Here is a 21,751-nt window from a genome sequence, read left to right on the forward strand (position 1 = left end):
GTACCCCTCAAGTATTCAGCAAAGTCCTGATCAGGACTTGAATGTGAGGAAACTGCCTAAGACCTGGGAAAGACCCAGGGGGATGCATTTAATATAACAGTGCCCAGCTAACACAGAACTTGGGAAACCTAATTCATGAGGCATTGGGTAGAGTACTCAGAAGACTTTTGCCTCAGTATTGAGAAATAATCAGCCTGATATCAAACACTGTTCTAGTCTCATGTAACAAATCTTAAAAGCAGAAACAAAAATTATCAAGCTGTTTCCAAGTAACTAAACTACATCACAAATAAGCTCAAGAATAAAGAAACACAAAAATACCCAGCAACTACGAAGGTAAAATTTACAATGTCTGACACCCAGTCAGACTACCAGACATGTAAAGGAGCATGAAAATAATGACTTGTAAAGATGAGAAAACATCAATTAATCAAAACCAACCAAGAACTGGCATAGATGATATCGTTAGCAGACAATGACATTAGACAGTTATTATAATTGGATTTAATAGGTTCAAAACATTAACTTAAGACATGAAATGTATTTTTAAAAAAGACTCAAATTGAACTTACAGAGATGGAAAGTATAATGGCTGAGATGAAAAATACACTGAGTAGGACTGAAAGCACATTAGACATTGCAAAAGAAATGATTAGTGAATGTGAAGACAGTAGGTTATTCTATAAATTGTGAATAGTGAAATAATTTTAGATAAGATGGTGGTTTTCCCAATTTCCTTACTACCTTATGCAAATTTCTTAAGGGTGGGCACTCTCTGTAATGACCAGTCTACTGGACTTGACCTCCTTTCCAATTTGAGAATCACAGTCTTTAAATTCTGCGAGCACCAAACTTTCCTGGATCTCCTTCCTTATAACTCTAAAAAACACTACTTAGGATCAAGCTCCTCTTCCACAGTTCATGTTAATGATTGATTAGTGTTCTGTGTGGTTCCACTGTCTTTAATCACTGTTCACATATGTACACTTTTCCTTGGAAATATCAACCACTCCCAGAGTTTTAGGCAGCACATACAGCCTAATGACCTACAAAAATGTTTGTCCCCAAAGCTTCAGAAAAACATACGCAATAACGTTCTGCACATGTTTTTTTTTTTTTTTTTTTTCGGTACGCGCGCCTCTCACCGTTGTGGCCTCTCCCACCGCGGAGTACAGGCCCCGGACGCGCAGGTCCAGCGGCCTTGGCTCACACGCGGGATCCTCCCGGACCGGGGCACAAACCCGCGTCCCCTGCACCAGCAGGCGGATCCCCAACCACTGCGCCACCAGGGAAGCCCTACCTTCTTCACATCTTTAAGAGGATATTCCACAGGCATTTTATATTAACATGTCCAAAATAGAAGTAACCATAATCATCCCTGAAGCTTGTCTCTTTTCCTCTTTTTGTTATTTAAGGTAATGGATAAAGTAACAGACATTACTCAAGACACCCCAGTTAGAAGCTTCTTGGTCATTCATGGCTACTTCCCAAATTCCCAACATAAAAATGTTCTGCTAGTTTTTATGCCTAAGTATATCTTGAAACCATCCTCTTTTCTTCATACCACTTCCCTAGTTTGTCCTTTCAATATCCGTTATGTGGATTTTACGACAGTGTTCTAACTGGTTTGCTGGCCCGATTTTATCTCCTTGAATCATCTTCCATACAACAACCTAAGTGATGCACCATGTCATCCCCTGAGTAGAATCTTTCCATAACTCCCCAGTGTCTATGCTCTTGAGGTTCCTTAACCTCATTTCACATCAGTCTTCGATTTATTTTTGTGTACCAAATTCCAGATAAACGTCTCTCTGTTTCTCTGACAAATCCTGTGATGTATGACCTCCATGTCTTGGTTTACTCTGAACTCTGCTGCAATATTAATATTAGACCTTTTTCTACTTTGCAATCCCTCTCTTCAGGTTTCACCCCATATAACAGGCTTTTCTTGACTCTCCTCCATACTCTTCTTGTTGATTAGGTGTGGTCATAGAAACTTGTGCATATTTCTATTACTGCAATTATTACAGTATGTGATGTATGTGTTTAGATGTGTATTTCCACCAATCTGAGGTAAACAATCACTATGAAATCTTCATGGCTAACAATGTGCCTGGCACACAGTAGTAGCTCAATAAGTATTTATTGTACTGTTGTCTGTGACAATAAATGATTGTCTTGAAGGTACTCAATAAATATTTACTAAGTTGATGTCTATGGCAATAAAGGATTATCCTGAAGGAAACAATATAACTAGTCCCTTAAATACTTTATATGTATTTGACTTAATAATTTTGTGTTGGTAAGGCAGTGACATAGGAAGCAAAAATATGTCTAGAAGAACATCATTTTTTAGAAAGAAAGGTTCTTTGATGCCTATAGAGGTATGTACGTTTTAATATTAAGGTTACTTTTATCAGTAATGCTTTGGAGTTCTGTCGTCCCAGTTTAATTTGGTTTAATGATATGTTGCTTTACATTCAACTTTTTAATTCTCTCTTCTTATTCTTTTTTTTTTCTATTCAACTTATTTTATTCATTTTTACTCAATTATTTTATTCTTCATAGAAACAAAATAATTACTAGGATCTATGAATTGAGTTGCTTTTATGTGTTTGTAGAAAATCAGCTAGGATTTACTCCATTATTCTTTACCAGAGTGAAAAAATGAGTGCATTTTTATCATCCTGGTTAGTTTTAGAAGTGTAATTTCTAAATCAGTCATTAGAATTTTATAGATTAAGTTACAAGAAGACAGCATTCCACCAATTGAAAATTGGCATAATTGAAGCTCTCTGAATTTCTATACCCTTACTAAATGCCATGAAATGCAATTAAGAAATCCCCAGTAGAAAAACATACTCAGCCTGAGTATATAAAATACATATATAAAGTTACTAAAATCACTAAAACTACATTATTTTCTCCACTAAAATAGTTTATGAAAAACTTTTTCTAGCCATGATGACCATTGCTATAATCATTAAAATTTTTATTATATATTTGCAGCTAATTCTCTTAATCCTATCTAAGCCTGTCTTCTTTTCTATATAAAAACAAATAAAAGTAACTTGTTTAAAGTTCTCTAACTTTGATAATCAAAGTAATAAATTACTAAAATGACATTACCTCAAAGAGACACATTTTGCTAAAGTATACAAAATTCCATCAAGTAAAATTCAAACAGATTAATTGAGAATTCATCATCCAGCTTCCTTTATTATAAAAAATCTATGTTGTTTGTCTTCAAGGAAAAAAATACACACATACGATTTTATAGAAACAAATTATGTTTTCTCCAGGCAAATCACTTGAATTCAGATAGACAATTATTCAAACATATTACTTGATAGATGTTAATTAATAAGAGAAAAGGACATTTTCTCTTTATAAAACAACTTTTAGAACTAAAGGAAAACTTAATCATGTGATATTTGTGATGCTCATGTCAGAATTTTTGCATACTCATTCTAATTTTGCTCAAGATCTGCCTTTAACATTATGCTCAAGTGCAAAAATATATCTGCAGACATGATTGTCCTTTTCTTACCTGAAATGAAGTAATTGGATATATATTAACATGTGCCTCATTCCATCGTTGTCCTTTATTCCCACTTGAAGACCACAGTGGATTCTCTATCGTTGTCTGCCCTTTCAAACGTAGATAAACATTTAAAACACCTAAAAATAACAATGAAATTTTATTTTGTATATTTGCTTTGGCTTCATGTTTGTTTCTTCTTGACTGAACACTTGTAAATTATTAAAAATGAAATTTCACAGAACACTCCAGTGTCTCCTCTTCTCTTCCCCTCTCATTTCCAATCTTGCTCTTAGGACGCTTGGCATATGTGGCAGGTCTCCAGAAATGATCACATCTTAATCCCTAGAACCTGTGAATGTTATCTTATATGGCAAAAGAGACTTAACAGATGTGATTAAATTAAGAATTTTGAGATGGGAAGATTATTCCAAATAACCTGAGTGGGTCCTAAATATTATCACATATATCTTTCTTTCTAAGTGGAGGGAGAAGGAGATTTGATACAGGAGAGAAGGTCATGTGAAAGACAGATAAGATGCAACACTGCTGGTTTTGAAAATGAAGTGAGGAACCACAAGCTGAATACAGTTAGTCTCTAGGAGCTAGAAAAGACAAGTAGACAGATTCTCCCCTAGAGGCTTCATAAGGGAGCAGCTCTGCTGACATCTTTGGTTTTTAATTAATTTTTATTGGAGTATAGTTGCTTTATAATGTTGTGTTAGTTTCTACTGTACAGCAAAATGAATCAGCTATACGCATACACATATTCCCTTTTTTATGGATTTCCTTCCCATTTAGGTCACCACAGTACACTAACTAGAGTTCCCTGTGCTATACAGTAGGAGCTCATTAGTTATCTATTTTATACATAGTATCAATGGTGTATATATGTCAATGTCAATCTACCAATTCCTCCCACCCACCCCCATTTCCCCCTTGGTATATACATTCATCTGTTCTCTATTTCTGCTTTGCAAATAAGATCATCTATACCATATTTCCAGATTCCACATATATGAGTTAATATATATTTGTTTTTCTCTTTCTGACTTACTTCACTCTGTATGACACTCTATAGGTCCATCCACATCTCTACAAATGACACAATTTTGTTTCTTCTTATGGCTCAGTAATATTCCATTGTATATATGTACCACATCTTCTTTATCCATTCCTCTGTCAATAGACATTTAGGTTGCTTGCATGTCCTGGCTATTGTAAATAGTGCTGCTATGAACACTGGGGTGCATGTGTCTTTTTGAATTATGGTTTTCTCTGGGTATATTCCAAGGAGTGGGATTGCTGGGTCATATGGTATTTCTATTTTTAGATTCTTAAGGAACCTCCATACTGATTTCCATAGTGGCTATATCAAGTTACATTCCCACCAACAGTGCATGAGGGTTCCCTCAGAAGACTGAGGCAAAAGTCTTCTGAGTACTCAACCCTCAGAATGGGAGAAAGTATTTACAAACGAAGCAACTGACAAAGGATTAATCTCCAAAATTTACAAGCGGCTCATGCAGCTCAATATCAAAAAAACAAACAGCCCAATCCAAAAATGGGCAGAAGATCTCCCATTCTGGGGGTTGTCTTTTCATCTCATTTATGGTTTCCTTTGCTGTGCAAAAGCTTTTAAGTTTCATTAGGTCCCATTTGTTTATTTTTGTTTTTATTTCCATTTCTCTAGGAGGTGAGCCAAAAAGGATCCTGCTGTGATTTATGTCATAGAGCGTTCTGCCTATGTTTTCCTCTAAGAGTTTTATAGTGTTTGGCCTTACATTTAGGTCTTTAATCCATTTTGAGTTTATTTTTCTGTATGGTATTAGGGACTGTTCTAATTTCATTCTTTTACATGTAGCTGTCCAGTTTTCCCAGCACCACTTATTGAAGAGGCTGTCTTTTTGTATATTCTTGCCTCCTTTATTAAAAATAAGGTGATCATATGTGTGTGGATTTATCTCTGGGCTTTCTATCCTGTACCATTGATCTATATTTCTGTTTTTGTGCCAATGTCATACTATCTTGATTACTGTAGCTTTGTAGTATAGTATAAAGTCAGGGAGCCTGATTCCTCAAGCTTTATTTTTCTTTCTCAAGACTGCTTTGGCTATTTGGGGTCTTTTGTGTTTCCATACAAATTGTAAAATTTTTTGTTCTAGTTCTGTGAAAAATGCCAGTGGCAGTTTGATAGGGATTGCATTGAATCTATAGATTGCTTTGGGTAGTAGAGTCATTTTCACAATATTGATTCTTCCAATCCAAGAACATGGTATATTTCTCCATTTGTTTGTGTCATCCTTGATTTCTTTCATCAGTATCTTATAGTTTTCTGTGTACAGGTCTTTTACCTCCTCTAGGTAGGTTTATTCCTAGATATTTTATTCTTTTTGTTGCAATGGTAAATGGGACTGTTTCCTTAATTTCTCTTTCTGATCTTTCATTGTTAGTATAGGAATGAAAGAGATTTTTGTGCATTAATTTCATATCCTGCAACCTTACCAAATTCACTGATTAGTTTTAGTAGTTTTCTGGTAGCATCTTTGGGATTCTCTATGTATGGTATCATGCCATCTGCAAACAGTGACAGTTTTACTTCTTCTTTTCCAGTTTGGATTCCTTTTATTCCTTTTTCTTCTCTGATTGCCATGCCTAAGACTTCCAAAACTATACTGAATAATAGTGGCGAGAGGTGACACCCTTGTCTTCTTCCTGATCTTAGAGGAAATGCTTTCCGTTTTTCACCATTGAGAATGTTTGCTGTACATTTGTCATTTATGTTTTTGTTTATGCGAATATTGCACATAAATACTGAAAAGCGGAAAAGACAATATCAAAATCATCATTAAATTGACCAGTCAGAGGTAGCCTCCTTAGTATTTTGCTGTATGTTGCTTCAGTTTTTTTTTTAATGTATATCTGCATATGTAATATTGTATGGTGTAAAGTAGTTTATTCTTCAGATTTTTAGAGCAATTTTGTCTAATTCTTTATACATAAGACCACGTGTATTCATATTATACACAAATGTATAAATATGAATACCCAATTTTTAAACAACAAAAAAATCTGCATTCTTCACATAATAGCTGTCACTTTCTAGCTGGATGACCTTGTCTTGATCTCTTAATCTCTCTGCCTCAATTTCCTCATCAGGTAAGTGATGATGATAATAGTAACTAGCATAAGTTTTTTGGGGAAAATTAAAATGAGTTAAAGTATGTAAACCATAAATTATGTCTCAAACACTATCTTCACTATATTTTATTATCTATCAAGATTCAAATAATATTTCTCTCTCAGTGCAATAGATTACATTAGTACATTTCATGATGTTGAACTACGACTATATTACAGGAATAATTTTACTTGGTATAGGACTACTATTTTCTTATTATGGTTGATTTAATTTGCTAGTATTATATTTAGAAATAATGCATATATATTGTATTTAGAAATAATGCATGTATATATAACTTTATCCAGCTTTGTTTTCTTATCTTTCCACTTTGCAAGATCACTTTTTGCTTCAGAATCTATTATCATCTATCTTTTTCCCCTTCAGTGTAAGAAATAAAATCAGTACCTCCTTGGTACTGATTTATTTTCCATAGTGTAGATTCTGTTCTTCTGTTTCTAATGTCATCTTTATCCAGCTGTATTGTTTATGATGTTACATTCTTCTCTGATCTCATCAAGCTCCCCTTTATTTTAGTCGTTTATCCAGTTCCTTCTTTTCTTGGTCCACTGTTTTAACATTCGTATCTTTTTTTGTCTCATAAAGTTCATATTCCAATTTTATTGAAAATCTAAAGCATATACTGTACAAATTTGCCTTCCCCTGAACTGTCAGTAATTCTTCTTCAACAATATGTGCTTTTTTACTGTGTGCATGTTAGCCTCTTTTTATACTGTGGAATCTTTAATCGAGCCTGATTTTCTCTCTCTCTCTCTCTCTCTTTTATTTTCTTCCTCTTTATTCATCTTAAATAGTACTTAGTAATCTTGTGGCATTTTCCCCAAAACTACTAATGGGGCTTCTTTTATATGCACAGGATGGGTGTGGATTTTGTTAGCTCCTCCTCTAAGATCTAAAGCTGGAGGCCAGGTGAATGTGAGGTTTCACTACTAGATAAAGATTTAACAATCTGAGAATAGTGGAAAAGCATTTGTACCTTGAGCCTTTTAAGAGTTGAACTTTCTGGGGTTTTGCCTCTGTGCTCAGTGAGTCATTGTGGCAGGGAGTAGCTTTCTGAATCCATCTTTCTATTTTCTATTTTGGACACTCAATGGGGCTCAGTTTTTCTTGCTTGCTGGTGCTGGTCTCTTGTACTTCAGAAAGGCAATTTTGTGCCAGAAGGAAAAGTCACCATAGCACATATTTCTGTGTGATGTCATTACATTATATTTTAAAACATTAATCCACAATAGGGAGGGATCCCAAGGAAATCAAGCTCAAATAAAAATAAATTGTGAAGGCAGGGGGGAAGATGGTGGAAGAGTAAGACGCACAGATCACCTTCCTCCCCACAGATACATCAGAAATACATCTACACGAGGAACAACTCCTATAGAACACCCACTGAACGCTGGCAGAAGACCTCAGACCTCCCAAAAGGCAAGAAACTCCCCACGTACCTGGGTAGGGCAAAAGAAAAAAGAAAAAACAGACACAAAAGAATAGGGACGGGACCTGCACCAGTGGGAGAGAGCCGTGAAGGAGGAAAGGTTTCCACAAACTAGAAACCCTTTCGCGGGCAGAGACTGCGGGTGGCAGAGGGGGAAGCTTCGGAGCTGCGGAGGAGAGCACAGCAACAGGGGTGCGGAGGGCAAAGCGGAGAGATTCCTGTACAGAGGATCGGTGCCGACCAGCACTCACCAGGCCGAGAGGCTTGTCTGCTCACCCGCTGGGGCAAGGGGGTGCTTGGAGCTGAGGCTCAGGCTTCTGTCGGATGGCAGGGAGAGGACTGGCAGCGTGAACACAGCCTGCAGGGGGTTAGTACACCACGGCTAGCCAGGAGGGAGTCCAGGAAAAGGTCTGGACCTGCCGAAGAGGCAAGAGACTTTTTCTTCCCTCTTTGTTTCCTGGTGTGCGAGGAGAGGGGATTAAGAGCGCTGCTTAAAGGAGCTCCAGAGACGGGCGCGAGGTGCTGCTAAAAGCGCAGACCCCAGAGCAGGGCATGAGACGCTAAGGCTGCTGCTGCTGCAGCCACCAAGAAGCCTGTGTGCGAGCACAGGTCACTATTCGCATCGCCCCTCCCGGGAGCCTGTGCAGCCCGCCACTGCCAGGGTCCCGGGATACAGGGACAACTTCCCCGGGAGGACGCACGGCGCGCCTCAGGCTGGTGCAACGCCCTGCTGGCTTCTGCCGCTGCAGGCTCGCCCCGCACTCCGTGCCCCTCCCTCCCCCTGGCCTAAGTGAGCCACAGTCCCCAAAGGAGCTGCTCCTTTAACCCCGTCCTGTATGAGCGAAGAACAGACGCCCTCCAGCCACCTACACGCAGAGGCGGGGCCAAATCCAAAGCTGAACCCCAGGAGCTGTGCGAACAAAGAAGAGAAAGGGAAATCTCTCCCAGCAGCCTCAGGAGCAGAGGATTAAATCTCCACAATCAACTTGATGTACCCTGCATAGGTGGAATACCTGAACAGACAACGAATCATCCCAAATTGAGGAGGTGGACTTTGAGAGCAAGATATATTATTTTTTCCCCTTTTCCTCTTTGTGTGAGTGTGTATGTGTATGCTTCTTTGTGAGATTTTCTCTGTATAGCTTTGCTTTCACCATTTGTCCTTGGGTTCTGTCCGTCCGTTTTTTTTTTTCTTAATAATTACTTTTTATTTTAATAACTTTATTTTATTTTATCTTCTTCCTTCCTCCCTTCCATCCTTCCTCTTTTTCTCCCTTTTATTCTGAGCCCTGGGTATGAAAGGCCCTTGGTGCTGCAGCCAGGAGTCAGTGCTGTGCCTCTGACGTGGGAGAGCCAACTTCAGGACACTGGTCCACAAGAGACCTCCCAGCTCCACATAATAACAAACGGCGAAAATCTCCTAGAGATCTCCATCTGAACACCAACACCCAGCTTCACTCAACGACCTGCAAGCTACAGTGCTGGACACCCTATGGCAAACAACTAGCAAGACAGGAACAAAACCCCACCCATTAGCAGAGAGACTGCCTAAAATCATTATAAGGCCACAGACACCCCAAAACACACCACCAGACATTGACCTGCCCACCAGAAAGACAAGATCCAAACTCAACCACCAGAACACAGGCACTAGTCCTCTCCACCAGGAAGCCTACACAACCCACCGAACCAACTTTAGCCACTGGGGACAGACACCAAAAACAATGGGAACTACGAACCTGCAGCCTGCAAAAAGGAGACCCCAAACACAGTAAGATAAGCAAAATGAGAAGACAGAAAAACACACAGCAGATGAAGGAGCAGGATAAAAACCCACCAGACGTAACAAATGAAGAGGAAGTAGTCAGTCTACCTGAAAAAGAATTCAGAAAATGATAGTAAAGATGATCCAAAATCGTGGAAATAGAATAGAGAAAATACAAGAAACATTTAACAAGGACATAGAAGAACTAAAGAGGAAACAAGCAATGATGGACAACACAATAAATGAAATTAAAAATATTCTAGAAGGGATCAATAGCAGAATAACTGAGGCAGAAGAACAGATAAGGGACCTGGAAGATAAAATAGTGGAAATAACTACTGCAGAGCAGAATAAAGAAAAAAGAATGAAAAGAACTGAGGACAGTCTCAGAGACCTCTGGGACAACATTAAACACACCAACATTTGAATTCTAGGGGTTTCAGAAGAAGAAGAGAATAGGAAAGGGACTGAGAAGATATTTGAAGAGATTATAGTTGAAAATTTCCCTAATATGGGAAAAGAAACAGTTAATCAAGTCCAGGAAGCACAGAGAGTCCCATACAGGATAAATCCAAGGAGAAACATGCCAAGACACATATTAATCAAACTATCAAAAATTAAATACAAAGAAAACATATTAAAAGCAGCAAGGGGAAAACAACAAATAACACACAAGGGAATCTCCATAAAGTTAACAGCTGATTGTTCAGCAGAAACTGTGCAAGCCAGAAGGAACTGGCAGGACATATTTAAAGTGATGAAGGAGAAAAACCTACAACCAAGATTACTCTACCCAGCAAGGATCTCATTCAGATTTGATGGAGAAATTAAAACCTTTACAGACATGCAAAAGCTGAGGGAGTTCAGCACCACCAAATAAGCTTTACAACAAATGCTAAAGGAACTTCTCTAGGCAAGAAACACAAGAGAAGGAAAAGACCTACAATAACGAACCCAAAACAATTAAGAAAATGGGAATAGGAACATACATATCGATAATTACCTTAAATGTAAATGGATTAAATGCTCCCACCAAAAGAGACAGATTGGCTGAATGGATACAAAAACAAGACCCATATATATGCTGTTTACAAGAGACCCACTTCAGACCTAGGGACACATACAAACTGAAAGTGAGGGGATGGAAAAAGATATTCCATGCAAATGGAAATCAAAAGAAAGCTGGCATAGCAATTCTCATATCAGACAAAATAGACTTTAAAATAAAGACTATTACAAGAGACAAAGAAGGACACTACATAATGATCAAGGGATCGATCCAAGAAGAATATATAACAATTGTAAATATTTATGCACCCAACATAGGAGCAGGTCAATACATAAGGCAAATACTAACAGCCATAAAAGGGGAAATCGACAGTAACACATTCATAGTAGGGGACTTTAACACTCCACTTTCACCAAAGAACAGATCATCCAAAATGAAAGTAAATAAGGAAACACAAGTTTTAAATGATACATTAAACAAGATGGATTTAATTGATATTTATAGGATATTCCATCCAAAAACAACAGAATACACATATTTCTCAAGTGCTCATGGACCATTCTCCAGGGTAGATCATATCTTGGGTCACAAATCAAGCCTCGGTAAATTTAAGAAAATTGAAATTGTATCAAGTATCTCTTCCGACAACAACGTTATGAGACTAGATATCAATTACAGGAAAAGATCTGTAAAAATACAAACACATGGAGGCTAAACAATACACTACTTAATAACGAAGTGATAACTGCAGAAATCAAAGAGGAAATCAAAAAATACCTAGAAACAAATGATAATGAAAAAACAACAACCCAAAACCTATGGGATACAGCAAAAGCAGTTCTAAGAGGGAAGTTTATAGCAATACAATCCTACCTTAAGAAACAGGAAACATCTCGAATAAACAACCTAATCTTGCACCTAAAGCAATTAGAGAAAGAAGAACAAAAACCCCCCAAAGTTAGCAGAAGGAAAGAAATCATAAAGATCAAATCAGAAATAAACGAAATAGAAATGAAGGAAATGATAGCAAAGATCAATAAAACTAAAAGCTGGTTCTCTGAGAAGATAAACAAAATTGATGAACCATTGGCCAGACTCATCAAGAAAAAAAGGGAGAAGGCTCAAATCAATAGAATGAGAAATGAAAAAGGAGAAGTAACAACTGACACTCCAGAAATACAAAAGATCATGAGAGATTACTACAAGCAACTCTATGCCAATAAAATAGACAACCTGGAAGAAATGGACAAATTCTTAGAAATGCACAACCTGCCAAGACTGAGTCAGGAAGAAATAGAAAATATGAACAGACGAATCACAAGCACTGAAAGTGAAACTGTGATTAAAAATCTTCCAACAAACAAAAGCCCAGGACCAAATGGCCTCACAGGCGAATTCTATCAAACTTTTAGAGAAGACCTAACACCAATACCTCTCAAACCCTTCCAAAATATAGCAGAGGGAGGAACACTCCCAAACTCATTCTATGAGGCCACCAACACCCTGATACCAAAACCAGACAAAGATACTACAAAAAAAGAAAATTACAGGCCAATATCACTGATGAACATAGATGCAAAAATCCTCAACAAAATACTAGCAAACAGAATCCAACAGCACATTAAAAGCGTCATACACCATGATCAAGTGGGGTTTATTCCAGGAATGCAAGGATTCTTCAATATATGCAAATCAATCAACGTGATACACTATATTAACAAATTGAAGGAGAAAAACCATATGATCATCTCAATAGATGCAGAGAAAGCTTTCGACAAAATTCACCACCCATTTATGATAAAAACCCTGCAGAAAGTAGGCATAGAGGGAACTTTCCTCAACATAATAAAGGCCATATATGACAAACACACAGCAACATCGTCCTCAATGGTGAAAAACTGAAAGCATTTCCACTAAGATCACGAACAAGACAAGGTTGCCCACTATCCCCACTGTTATTCAACATAGTTTTGGAAGTTTTAGGCACAGCAATCAGAGAAGAAAAGGAAATAAAAGGAATCCAAATTGGAAAAGAAGTAGTAAAGCTGTCACTGTTTGCAGATGACATGATACTATACATAGAGAATCCTAAAGATGCTTCCAGAAAACTACTAGAGCTAATCGATGAATTTGGTAAAGTAGCAGGATACAAAATTAATGCACAGAAATCTCTGGCATTCCTATACAATAATGATGAAAAATCTGAAAGTGAAATCAAGAAAACACCCCCATTTACCACTGCAACAAAAAGAATAAAATATCTAGGCATAAACCTACCTAAGGAGACAAAAGACCTATATGCAGAAAATTATAAGACACTGATGAAAGAAATTAAAGATGATACAAATAGATGGAGAGATATACCATGTTCTTGGATTGGAAGAATCAACATTGTGAAAATGACTCTACTACCCAAAGCAATCTACAGATTCAATGCAATCCCTATCAAACTACCACTGGCATTTTTCACAGAACTAGAACAAAATATTTCACAATTTGTATGGAAACACAAAAGACCCCAAATAGCCAACGCAATCTTGAGAACGAAAAACGGAGCTGTAGGAATCAGGCTCCCTGACTTCAGACTATACTATAAAGCTATAGTAATCGAGACAGTATGGTACTGGCACAAAACCAGAAAGATAGATCAATAGAACAGGATAGAAAGCCCAGAGGTAAACCCATACACATATGGTCACCTTATCTTTGATAAAGGAGGCAGGAATGTACAGTAGAGAAAGGACAGCCTCTTCAATAAGTGGTGCTGGGAAAACTGGACAGGTACATGTAAAAGTATGAGATTAGATCACTCCCTAACATCATACACAAAAAAAAGCTCAAAATGGATTAAAGACCTAAATGTAAGGGCCAGAAACTATCAAACTCTTAGAGGAAAACATAGGCAGAGCACTCTATGACATAAATCACAGCAAGATCCTTTTTGACCCACCTCCTAGAGAAATGGAAATAAAAACAAAAATAAACAAATGGGACCTAATGAAACTTCAAAGCTTTTGCACAGCAAAGGAAACCGTAAACAAGACTAAAAAAAAACCCTCTGAATGGGAGAAAATATTTTCAAAAGAAGCAACTGACAAAGGATTAATCTCCAAAATTTATAAGCAGCTCATGCAGCTCAATAACAAAAAACCAAACAACACAATCCAAAAATGGGAAGAAGACCTAAATAGACATTTCTCCAAAGAAGACATACAGATTGCCAACAAACACATGAAAGAATGCTCAACATCATTAATCATTAGAGAAATGCAAGTCAAAACTACAATGAGATATCATCTCACACCAGTCAGAATGGCCATCATCAAAAAATCTAGAAACAATAAATGCTGGAGAGGGTGTGGAGAAAAGGGAACACTCTTGCACTGCTGGTGGGAATGTGAATTGGTACAGCCATTATGGAGAACAGTATGGAGGTTCCTTAAAAAACTAAAAATAGAACTACCATATGACCCAGCAATCCCACTACTGAGTATATACCCTGAGAAAACCATAATTCACAAAGAGTGATGTACCAAAATATTCACTGGAGCTCTATCTACAATAGCCAGGAGATGGAAGCAACCTAAGTGTCCATCATCGGATGAATGGATAAAGAAGATGTGGCACATATATACAATGGAATATTACTCAGCCATAAAAAGAAACGAAATTGAGTAATTTGTAGTGAGGTGGATGGACCTAGAGTCTGTCATACAGAGTGAAGTAAGTCAGAAAGAGAAAGACAAATACTGTATGCTAACACATATATATGGAAACTAAGAAAAAAAAAAAAGTCATGAACCTAGGGGTAAGACAGGAATAAAGACAGAGATCTACTAGAGAATGGACTTGAGGATATGGGGAGGGGGAAGGGTAAGTGATAAAGTGAGACAGTGGCATGGACATATACACACTACCAAACGTAAAATAGATAGCTAGTGGGAAGCAGCCGCATAGCACAGGGAGATCAGCTTGGTGCTTTGCGACCACGTAGAGGGGTGGGACAGGGAGGGTGGGAGGGAGGGAGACGCAAGAGGGAAGAGATATGGGAACATATGTATATGTATAACTGATTCACTTTGTTATAAAGCAGAAACTAACACACCATTGTAAAGCAATTATACTCCAATAAAGATGTAAAAAATATAAATAAATAAATAATTAAATTGCATTAAACATTAAATAAAGTGGTAGTACTTTTTTGAACCTGTTGTCATTGGATGAACAAAGCATTATGTAGCATATACCTTTCAGAAATTATTTGAAGAAATAGCCTGTGTGCGAATTAATTAGGAAAGGACTGCTTGCCTATTCCATGGCCTACCTCTACTATAGCTTCTAGCTGTATCAGTGGTAACTGATTGAGTTGAGCTGTAATAATTTCTACTGATTTCTATTTAAACTGTATTGTTTTTTCAGAAAGGAAAGTAACAGTTATCTTTTAATTTTTATTTTACTTTATTTTTTGTATTTCTTAAATGTATCCCCTTAGCTTCTTAACCTAGTAGAAGTCCTTCAATAGCTTGCATGTAAAAAAATGAAGCCTGCTCCCTCTAAGCTACCAATGCAGTTCAAGTTGTTCCATACATTAAAAATTATCAATGGATACTTAAGTAAATGTGAGGTGCTAATGTAAACAGGTGGCAGTGAATGAATTACCATTTTATATGGAAGTCTTATTTCTCTTGGGTAGCATGGCCTGTTATTTTGATTAAAGTGACAGGAATCAATCCTGTCATCAAATCAGTACATGGAAATTTCTTTTAAATGTTAATAAAATGATTATACACTTTTTAGACTTATTCATTTTAATTAGGCTAACAAAGCAGTGTTTACTATCTGTCTTTCAGAATTTACTTAAAGTAATAAATGCATACTTTTGAAATAAAACATATATTAATATATATGACTTACCATTACTATATCAATAATGATAGATTACTGTATCTATATTGAATGTATTTTATCTCAGAGAATATGCTTTGCTGTGATCATGTTTACTTTTTCTTAAATAACATTTTCTTTTTACATATATAATATAATTTCAAAGTTGAATTATTACTGTTTATATTTATTGAATGTGTACTATGTGAAAAATATTTTTCTTAGGTCTAAAGAGGCCAGGTCTAAATTATCCCAGATTTTGAATTGGTTTTTGAATAGATTATATAGCTAGATTTTACTTAAAAAGGCAAGTATTACTTTTTTTTATAACAAAAAGACACTAGAAATATAACTGAAATAAGTCCTTTCAAATATATTATAATTTAAGTGTCTTATTCTTATGTACATAATATTAATTATATTCCATTTTCCAAATCAATGAATACAAATTATTGATTCACTGGTCTATTTTAGAGCTGATGACAAAAATGCTATTAACAGACAACTGATTTTGGAACTTTTTTTAAAGCATGTTTACAGCTTTTAAGGTATAAAAGAGAATTCAGTACCAAAATTTACTTAAACTTATGTCCAGGTCGTCTTGGTCAACAAAATTAGAACTTACAAAACAGAATAAAGCTATTCAAGAGAAGTTAGATTCAGCAAAGCTGATTCAGCACATTATTATAGTATTACAGTAAGAAAATTCCAAAGTGAATATGATGGATTGTGTTAATACCCTTTAAAAGTAACTTTAAATCCTCAGAAGCAGTGTATTTATGCTTTGGTAAGCACCAGATATCAATAGGTATGAATATAATCATCCCCAAGGATTTTCAAATGTTATGTAGTGCCATGACACAAGTTTGAAGTTGGTAAGCAAAACTTAACTATCTTTTTCTTCTGGGTTTCCTAATTCTTATCTTTTGGTCACCAGTCTTTTAAGAGTTAGGTGCCAGAGTTAGAGATAACTTTGTTCATCTCATGCTTAGGGATTACAGTCAGAAAGGCTAAATGAACTAAATGCTGTATTATCTCATGAGCAGTGACCTAAGGTTTGGGGTTATTCATGGTGTTATTCAATAACACACTTCTTATTTTAATATTATTTCATATAAATTGCAGTATAAAATACAAGTTGCTTAAATATTATTTATAATTACTGTTACCAAGTTCTCTTCTTTCTTTAAGTCCTTAGCATAAACTTACTTTTAATTATTTTACTATAAATATGTGTTTTATATGTTTTAGATAAATAATTTAAATATATGTCCTAAAATGTGTATACTTCTTTTTTTAATAGATACTTGAAATTACCAAGTTCATATAAATTAATCTGTAATTTGCTTTACTCCAAAGCCTGGGGAATCACTTGAATATAAATCACATTTTTATTCTAATCATTAATACAGGCTCATTAATTTGAGTTTCAAGATGTGCCAAAATCACCTAGCTCCAGGGAAGAGCTGTCTATTGATAGGTAATTGGTAACATCATTTGTATTATACACACAGACAAAATGGGAAATTATAAAATCATTATTTTCTGCTTGAATAGAAATAGCTGCAGCATTCATTGTTATTATTTTTTAAAATATATAATTGCAATGATAAATAAAAAGTGTCAGTTCACTTTCTCCAGTCATTACCATGCCTTCTTGTATCCAGTTGAATCTCTACATTAGTGTCCAATAAATTTAGTAAAACATAGCTTTCATCAGGCTTTCTATTTCTCTGATATATGCAGAGACCTTATATAGATCTTGTCATTATTTGGTTCTAAAGCCAAGCAGGACCCTGTGGGGCCCTCCCAGGTACAAATTCTTTCCAAGCCCTCCATTTCTTGCTTATAGGAACAAGGCTTCAGTTTTCTAGACCTTTCAGGACTACCAAAGGGCAAATTCAAACAGTTGCTAACCAGAAAAGTGAAGGAATGCAGAAACAAAGGAGGAACAGTCAAGAAACAATAGTGCAGTGATGGTGCAGGGTCCTGGTTCCTCCTGAAGAAGTATACATAACAACATCTTCGAATTCTTCTGCAGGAACTAAGGCCCCCACCTAGGTGGAGGATGGTAACATATGGCTGAGCACAAGATTCCTGGAGCACTGCCCTGTTACCTCAGCACCAACCAATCAGAAGAAAGTCTCATACCCTGCATCGTTCACCCCAAAGTTTGCTTATAAAAACGCTTCCCCAAAAACCATCAGGGAGTTTGGGCTTTGTAGCTTGACCTGTGTGTTCTCCTTGCTTGGCTTTTGCAATAAACCTTTCCCTGATACAAACTCTGACACTTGGGTTTGTTTGGCCTCACTGTGCATAGGGCACACTAACTTGCATTCAGCAACACTTACCTTTTTTACAGGATGCTTTACATTTCTTTTCTTCTTTAGAAACTTTATTTTAACTCTGCTGTTCTAGGTGTTCTCTCCTTGTTCACCCATGGCATGGGCCTATCATGCATTTTTGGTGTATATTACTTTTTGGCTTTTATTCAGTAATTTATTACCCTAAATAAATTATAAACTATTTGATGGATAAGAACCTTTTATCTTAATTCTCTTTTATCCTTTATAGTTCCCTAAACACCACTAGGCACATAGCATGTGCAATTCATCCTATTGAACAGAAATGAGTGAATCTAAGACCTAAGGGTAAAAGTACTCATCATAATAAACCTACACTTCCAATGAAGTTAGTTTAAAAAGGCTGGTACACTGGATGAGAAACAAAAGCATTTAACTTATTTGCTTACCATTAATTTGATTGATGAAATAATACTGTTTATTAATTACACTGAAAATGAGATGTATATTTGAAACATAAGACTTTCTCAGTCACGTTATTAATTTTGTTTAAACATCCTAGCTTCTACTATACATTGTCTGAGGCAATGTAGGGGATCAGAATTTGCCACCCTAAAATATGTCTCTTTGGCATATTAATTGTTTTAAGCTTGTTATTTTCTGAGAAACAGCAGAAGTGGGAAAGACTCTGAAAACCAAGTAGGAGTTGCCCCTTTGTAAGAAACATGTACATTTATAAGGGAAATCTCCATCTGTAAGTGTGTCTCCCTCTTATACCTGGACACATGTATACATGAGGACAACCAGGTCTCTAGAAACTCTTATCAATAGAGAAGGCAATGACTTAAATCTGCATCACAATCACCCAGTTACTGCACTTTTCCTGGTAACCTCCCATAGCTGACTCTCCTTACCCTCAACAACCTCTTTTATCTTTAGCTGAGGAGGGTATTCAAGGTGAGGACTTTGGCCATTTTGATGAGTTACTCAGTTTTTCTGGGTCTCTCCCATGTATACACGTTACTAAACTTTGTTTGATTTTCTCCTGTTAATTTATCTCATGTCAATTTAATTCTTAGACCAGCCAGAACCCAGAAAAGTAGAGGAAAACTTCTTCCTCAACAGGACCATCATCAATGAGTAATTAAATAGGAAGAAAATAAATTTAGGGACAGTTGGTGGTTCATAACCAGAGACTTAAAAGGTAAATGTACTACATATTACATATGGTCTTATTAGAGAGTCTGTGACAAGGATCTGTAATAATATTTTGATTATACGTGGTAATAAATCATGGTTAAAGTCTATCTACCACCCTCTTAAAAAATACATGTTAATTTAACAAAGCAGTTTACTGAATGAATGTCTTCTTTCTATTGCATTGTTTTCACACTGATGACATTGGCATTATCAGTATTAACTACAAACAAGACTTCACTGAAAGCATTTTAAAATTCTTAACAGAAAGAGTGGCTTAATATCAATTATTAACTAACAGCCCACTGTAGGTAGCTATTCTCTAACATTTAAATGTAAAATACTAAATAATTTTATCTATTCTCTCAGCCACCACGGAATTGTCTTTTACGAGGACCTTAATTCTGAGAAATTATCAAGATGTAGGTATCTCAAAATTACATATTTATTTTGCTGAGATTCTTCTACAGTCAATGTAATTAAGACTCTAAAATAATGGCACCTTAATATTTTTTTTTTCAGGCTCAAATCGACTCTCACATGGTATTTAATGCCAAGGGGAAAAAATATGTGAGTAGATTTTCTGTTTTACAAATATATCTGAGATATAAGCAAAAATGTTGATTTAAAAAAATACTAATCAGAAGAAATATGATCTTTGACTAAAATAAGAATAAAAATCAGACTCCTAAAATCATGCAAAAGATTGTCACATTTGCTTTCTCTACACCTTGTATAAAAACATTTAAGTCCCCTTTTAAAAATCTTTGAATGTCAGCACTGAGAAAGCTTTAATCCAGCTCTTGCTAAAGGATAACCTGAGATAACCTGAGAAACTTAATTGAGGTTAATTTCAGATTCATTAAATTTTATTTCTACATTTTGTTAGATCATCATAAGGTAACATGGATCATAATATTTCAGCTGAAAACCCAAATTTTATTCTTTAAAGTTATTATGGCCTTTCAGTATATACAATTTTTATTTGTACATGTTTCATGTTTTTTCTAAAAATACTACACGAAGATATTGCTAAGAGTATAGCAATATCTATATAGTATAGCAATATCTATATTGCTTATAGATACTGAGTACTTTTACAAAATACTAAGTACTTTCATAAAGATAAATTTCCCTTTAATTATTAAGAAATATGTGACACTTTTGTTTTCCTCTACACTTTAGCTGCCAGATAACTTAAATTCAAATTCAAGTTAAGTCAGTGATTAACTTCTATTTTTTTTCCAACCTATCCTATAAGGTCTTGGTGAAACTACCTTCTGGTTTCAATCTAAACTCATACTTTCATTTCCCTCGTGTTGTCATTCTTCTACCACACTCAGAAGCTAAAGTATCTATTTTTGGATGATTTTTTAAAAATCTATTGAGCATTTGTTTTTTTCCAGAGGATCAAATATAAATAAATCATGCTATTGCTCTCAAGGAGCTTATAGTCTAACAGGGGTCAGGGTGACAAACATTATGATAAAGATGTGCACCAGGTGTTAGGAGAACAGAAGGAGCATGGAGGATGGGGAGGAACTTGAGCAGATGTCTTTGAGTTGGATTTTAAAGGAAGAATATGAGTAACCTAGATGATTAAAGAGGTGAAGAAGTACTACTTTTACCATATGTTTTAAAAAAATATTCATTTACTTAACAAATATTTATGGATGGTCAAATAAACATTTACATTTGCAGGGTACCATGTGATGAGAAGAATCATTGTTTCTACTCTTCCAAAGTATACAGTTCAAGCAGGACAAAAAACAGTGTCTGTAAAGAAGCCCCAGATACAACACAGATTGATTTGGAGAACTTCAGGTATAACTGGAATAAACCATGGAGCTGCCCCAAGGAGATGCCAGAAAAGCATGTATCCTTGAGGCCCTTACATTACTAGTTTTAGAGAATGATCTTTATCCCCAGAAACTAGGGGCCAAAGAGACAGCAAGGAAGGCAGTTAGCAGACTAATTCAGTACAATACACAAGAAGGGATGGAGAGTCAAACTGAGCATTATATCCTAAAATACATTTCAAAACGCTGAGGATTGATGTCCTGATCGCCAGCCTCTCCAACTCTCTCTATATCCCTGATCAGTATCGATTTCCTTTTACCACTTTCCTAAAATGGTTTACTCTTTGAAAAGGAAACCTTTGCATTTATTTTAAACAGAAAATAGAAACTGTTAAGAAGACAAATTTCACATCTGTTTGCTGTTCTTGCATCTAAGAATGAATCAAAAGCCACATTCTTAATTGTTTTCATCCCATCTCAGTAGAAGAGACATTAGTATCCTCTTCAAGGCTAATCCCCCACCAGCCCTCTAAATTCTCATCTCTTCAAGAAACTTGCTTCCCTCTGATTTGTGTATCTCTAAACTTACCCTTTCTTTTAACTCTTTTTTCTCTTATTTAAG

General features: G+C 35.9%; 1 protein-coding gene across 1 annotated transcript in view; it reads right to left on the reverse strand.

Annotated features, from left to right (window-relative positions):
- MDGA2 (MAM domain containing glycosylphosphatidylinositol anchor 2) overlaps positions 1-21,751 on the reverse strand; it is an 826,010-nt gene that overhangs the window by 12,247 nt on the left and 792,012 nt on the right. Inside the window, exon 15 of the mRNA XM_029239755.1 lies at positions 3,551-3,681. Within this exon, the coding sequence (XP_029095588.1) occupies positions 3,551-3,681 (131 nt within the window). The remainder of the gene's footprint in view (positions 1-3,550; positions 3,682-21,751) is intronic.

This window comes from Monodon monoceros, unplaced genomic scaffold, assembly GCF_005190385.1.
Source record: "Monodon monoceros isolate NGI ecotype Baffin Bay Population unplaced genomic scaffold, NGI_Narwhal_1 Super_Scaffold_21, whole genome shotgun sequence".
Lineage (NCBI taxonomy): Eukaryota > Metazoa > Chordata > Mammalia > Artiodactyla > Monodontidae > Monodon > Monodon monoceros.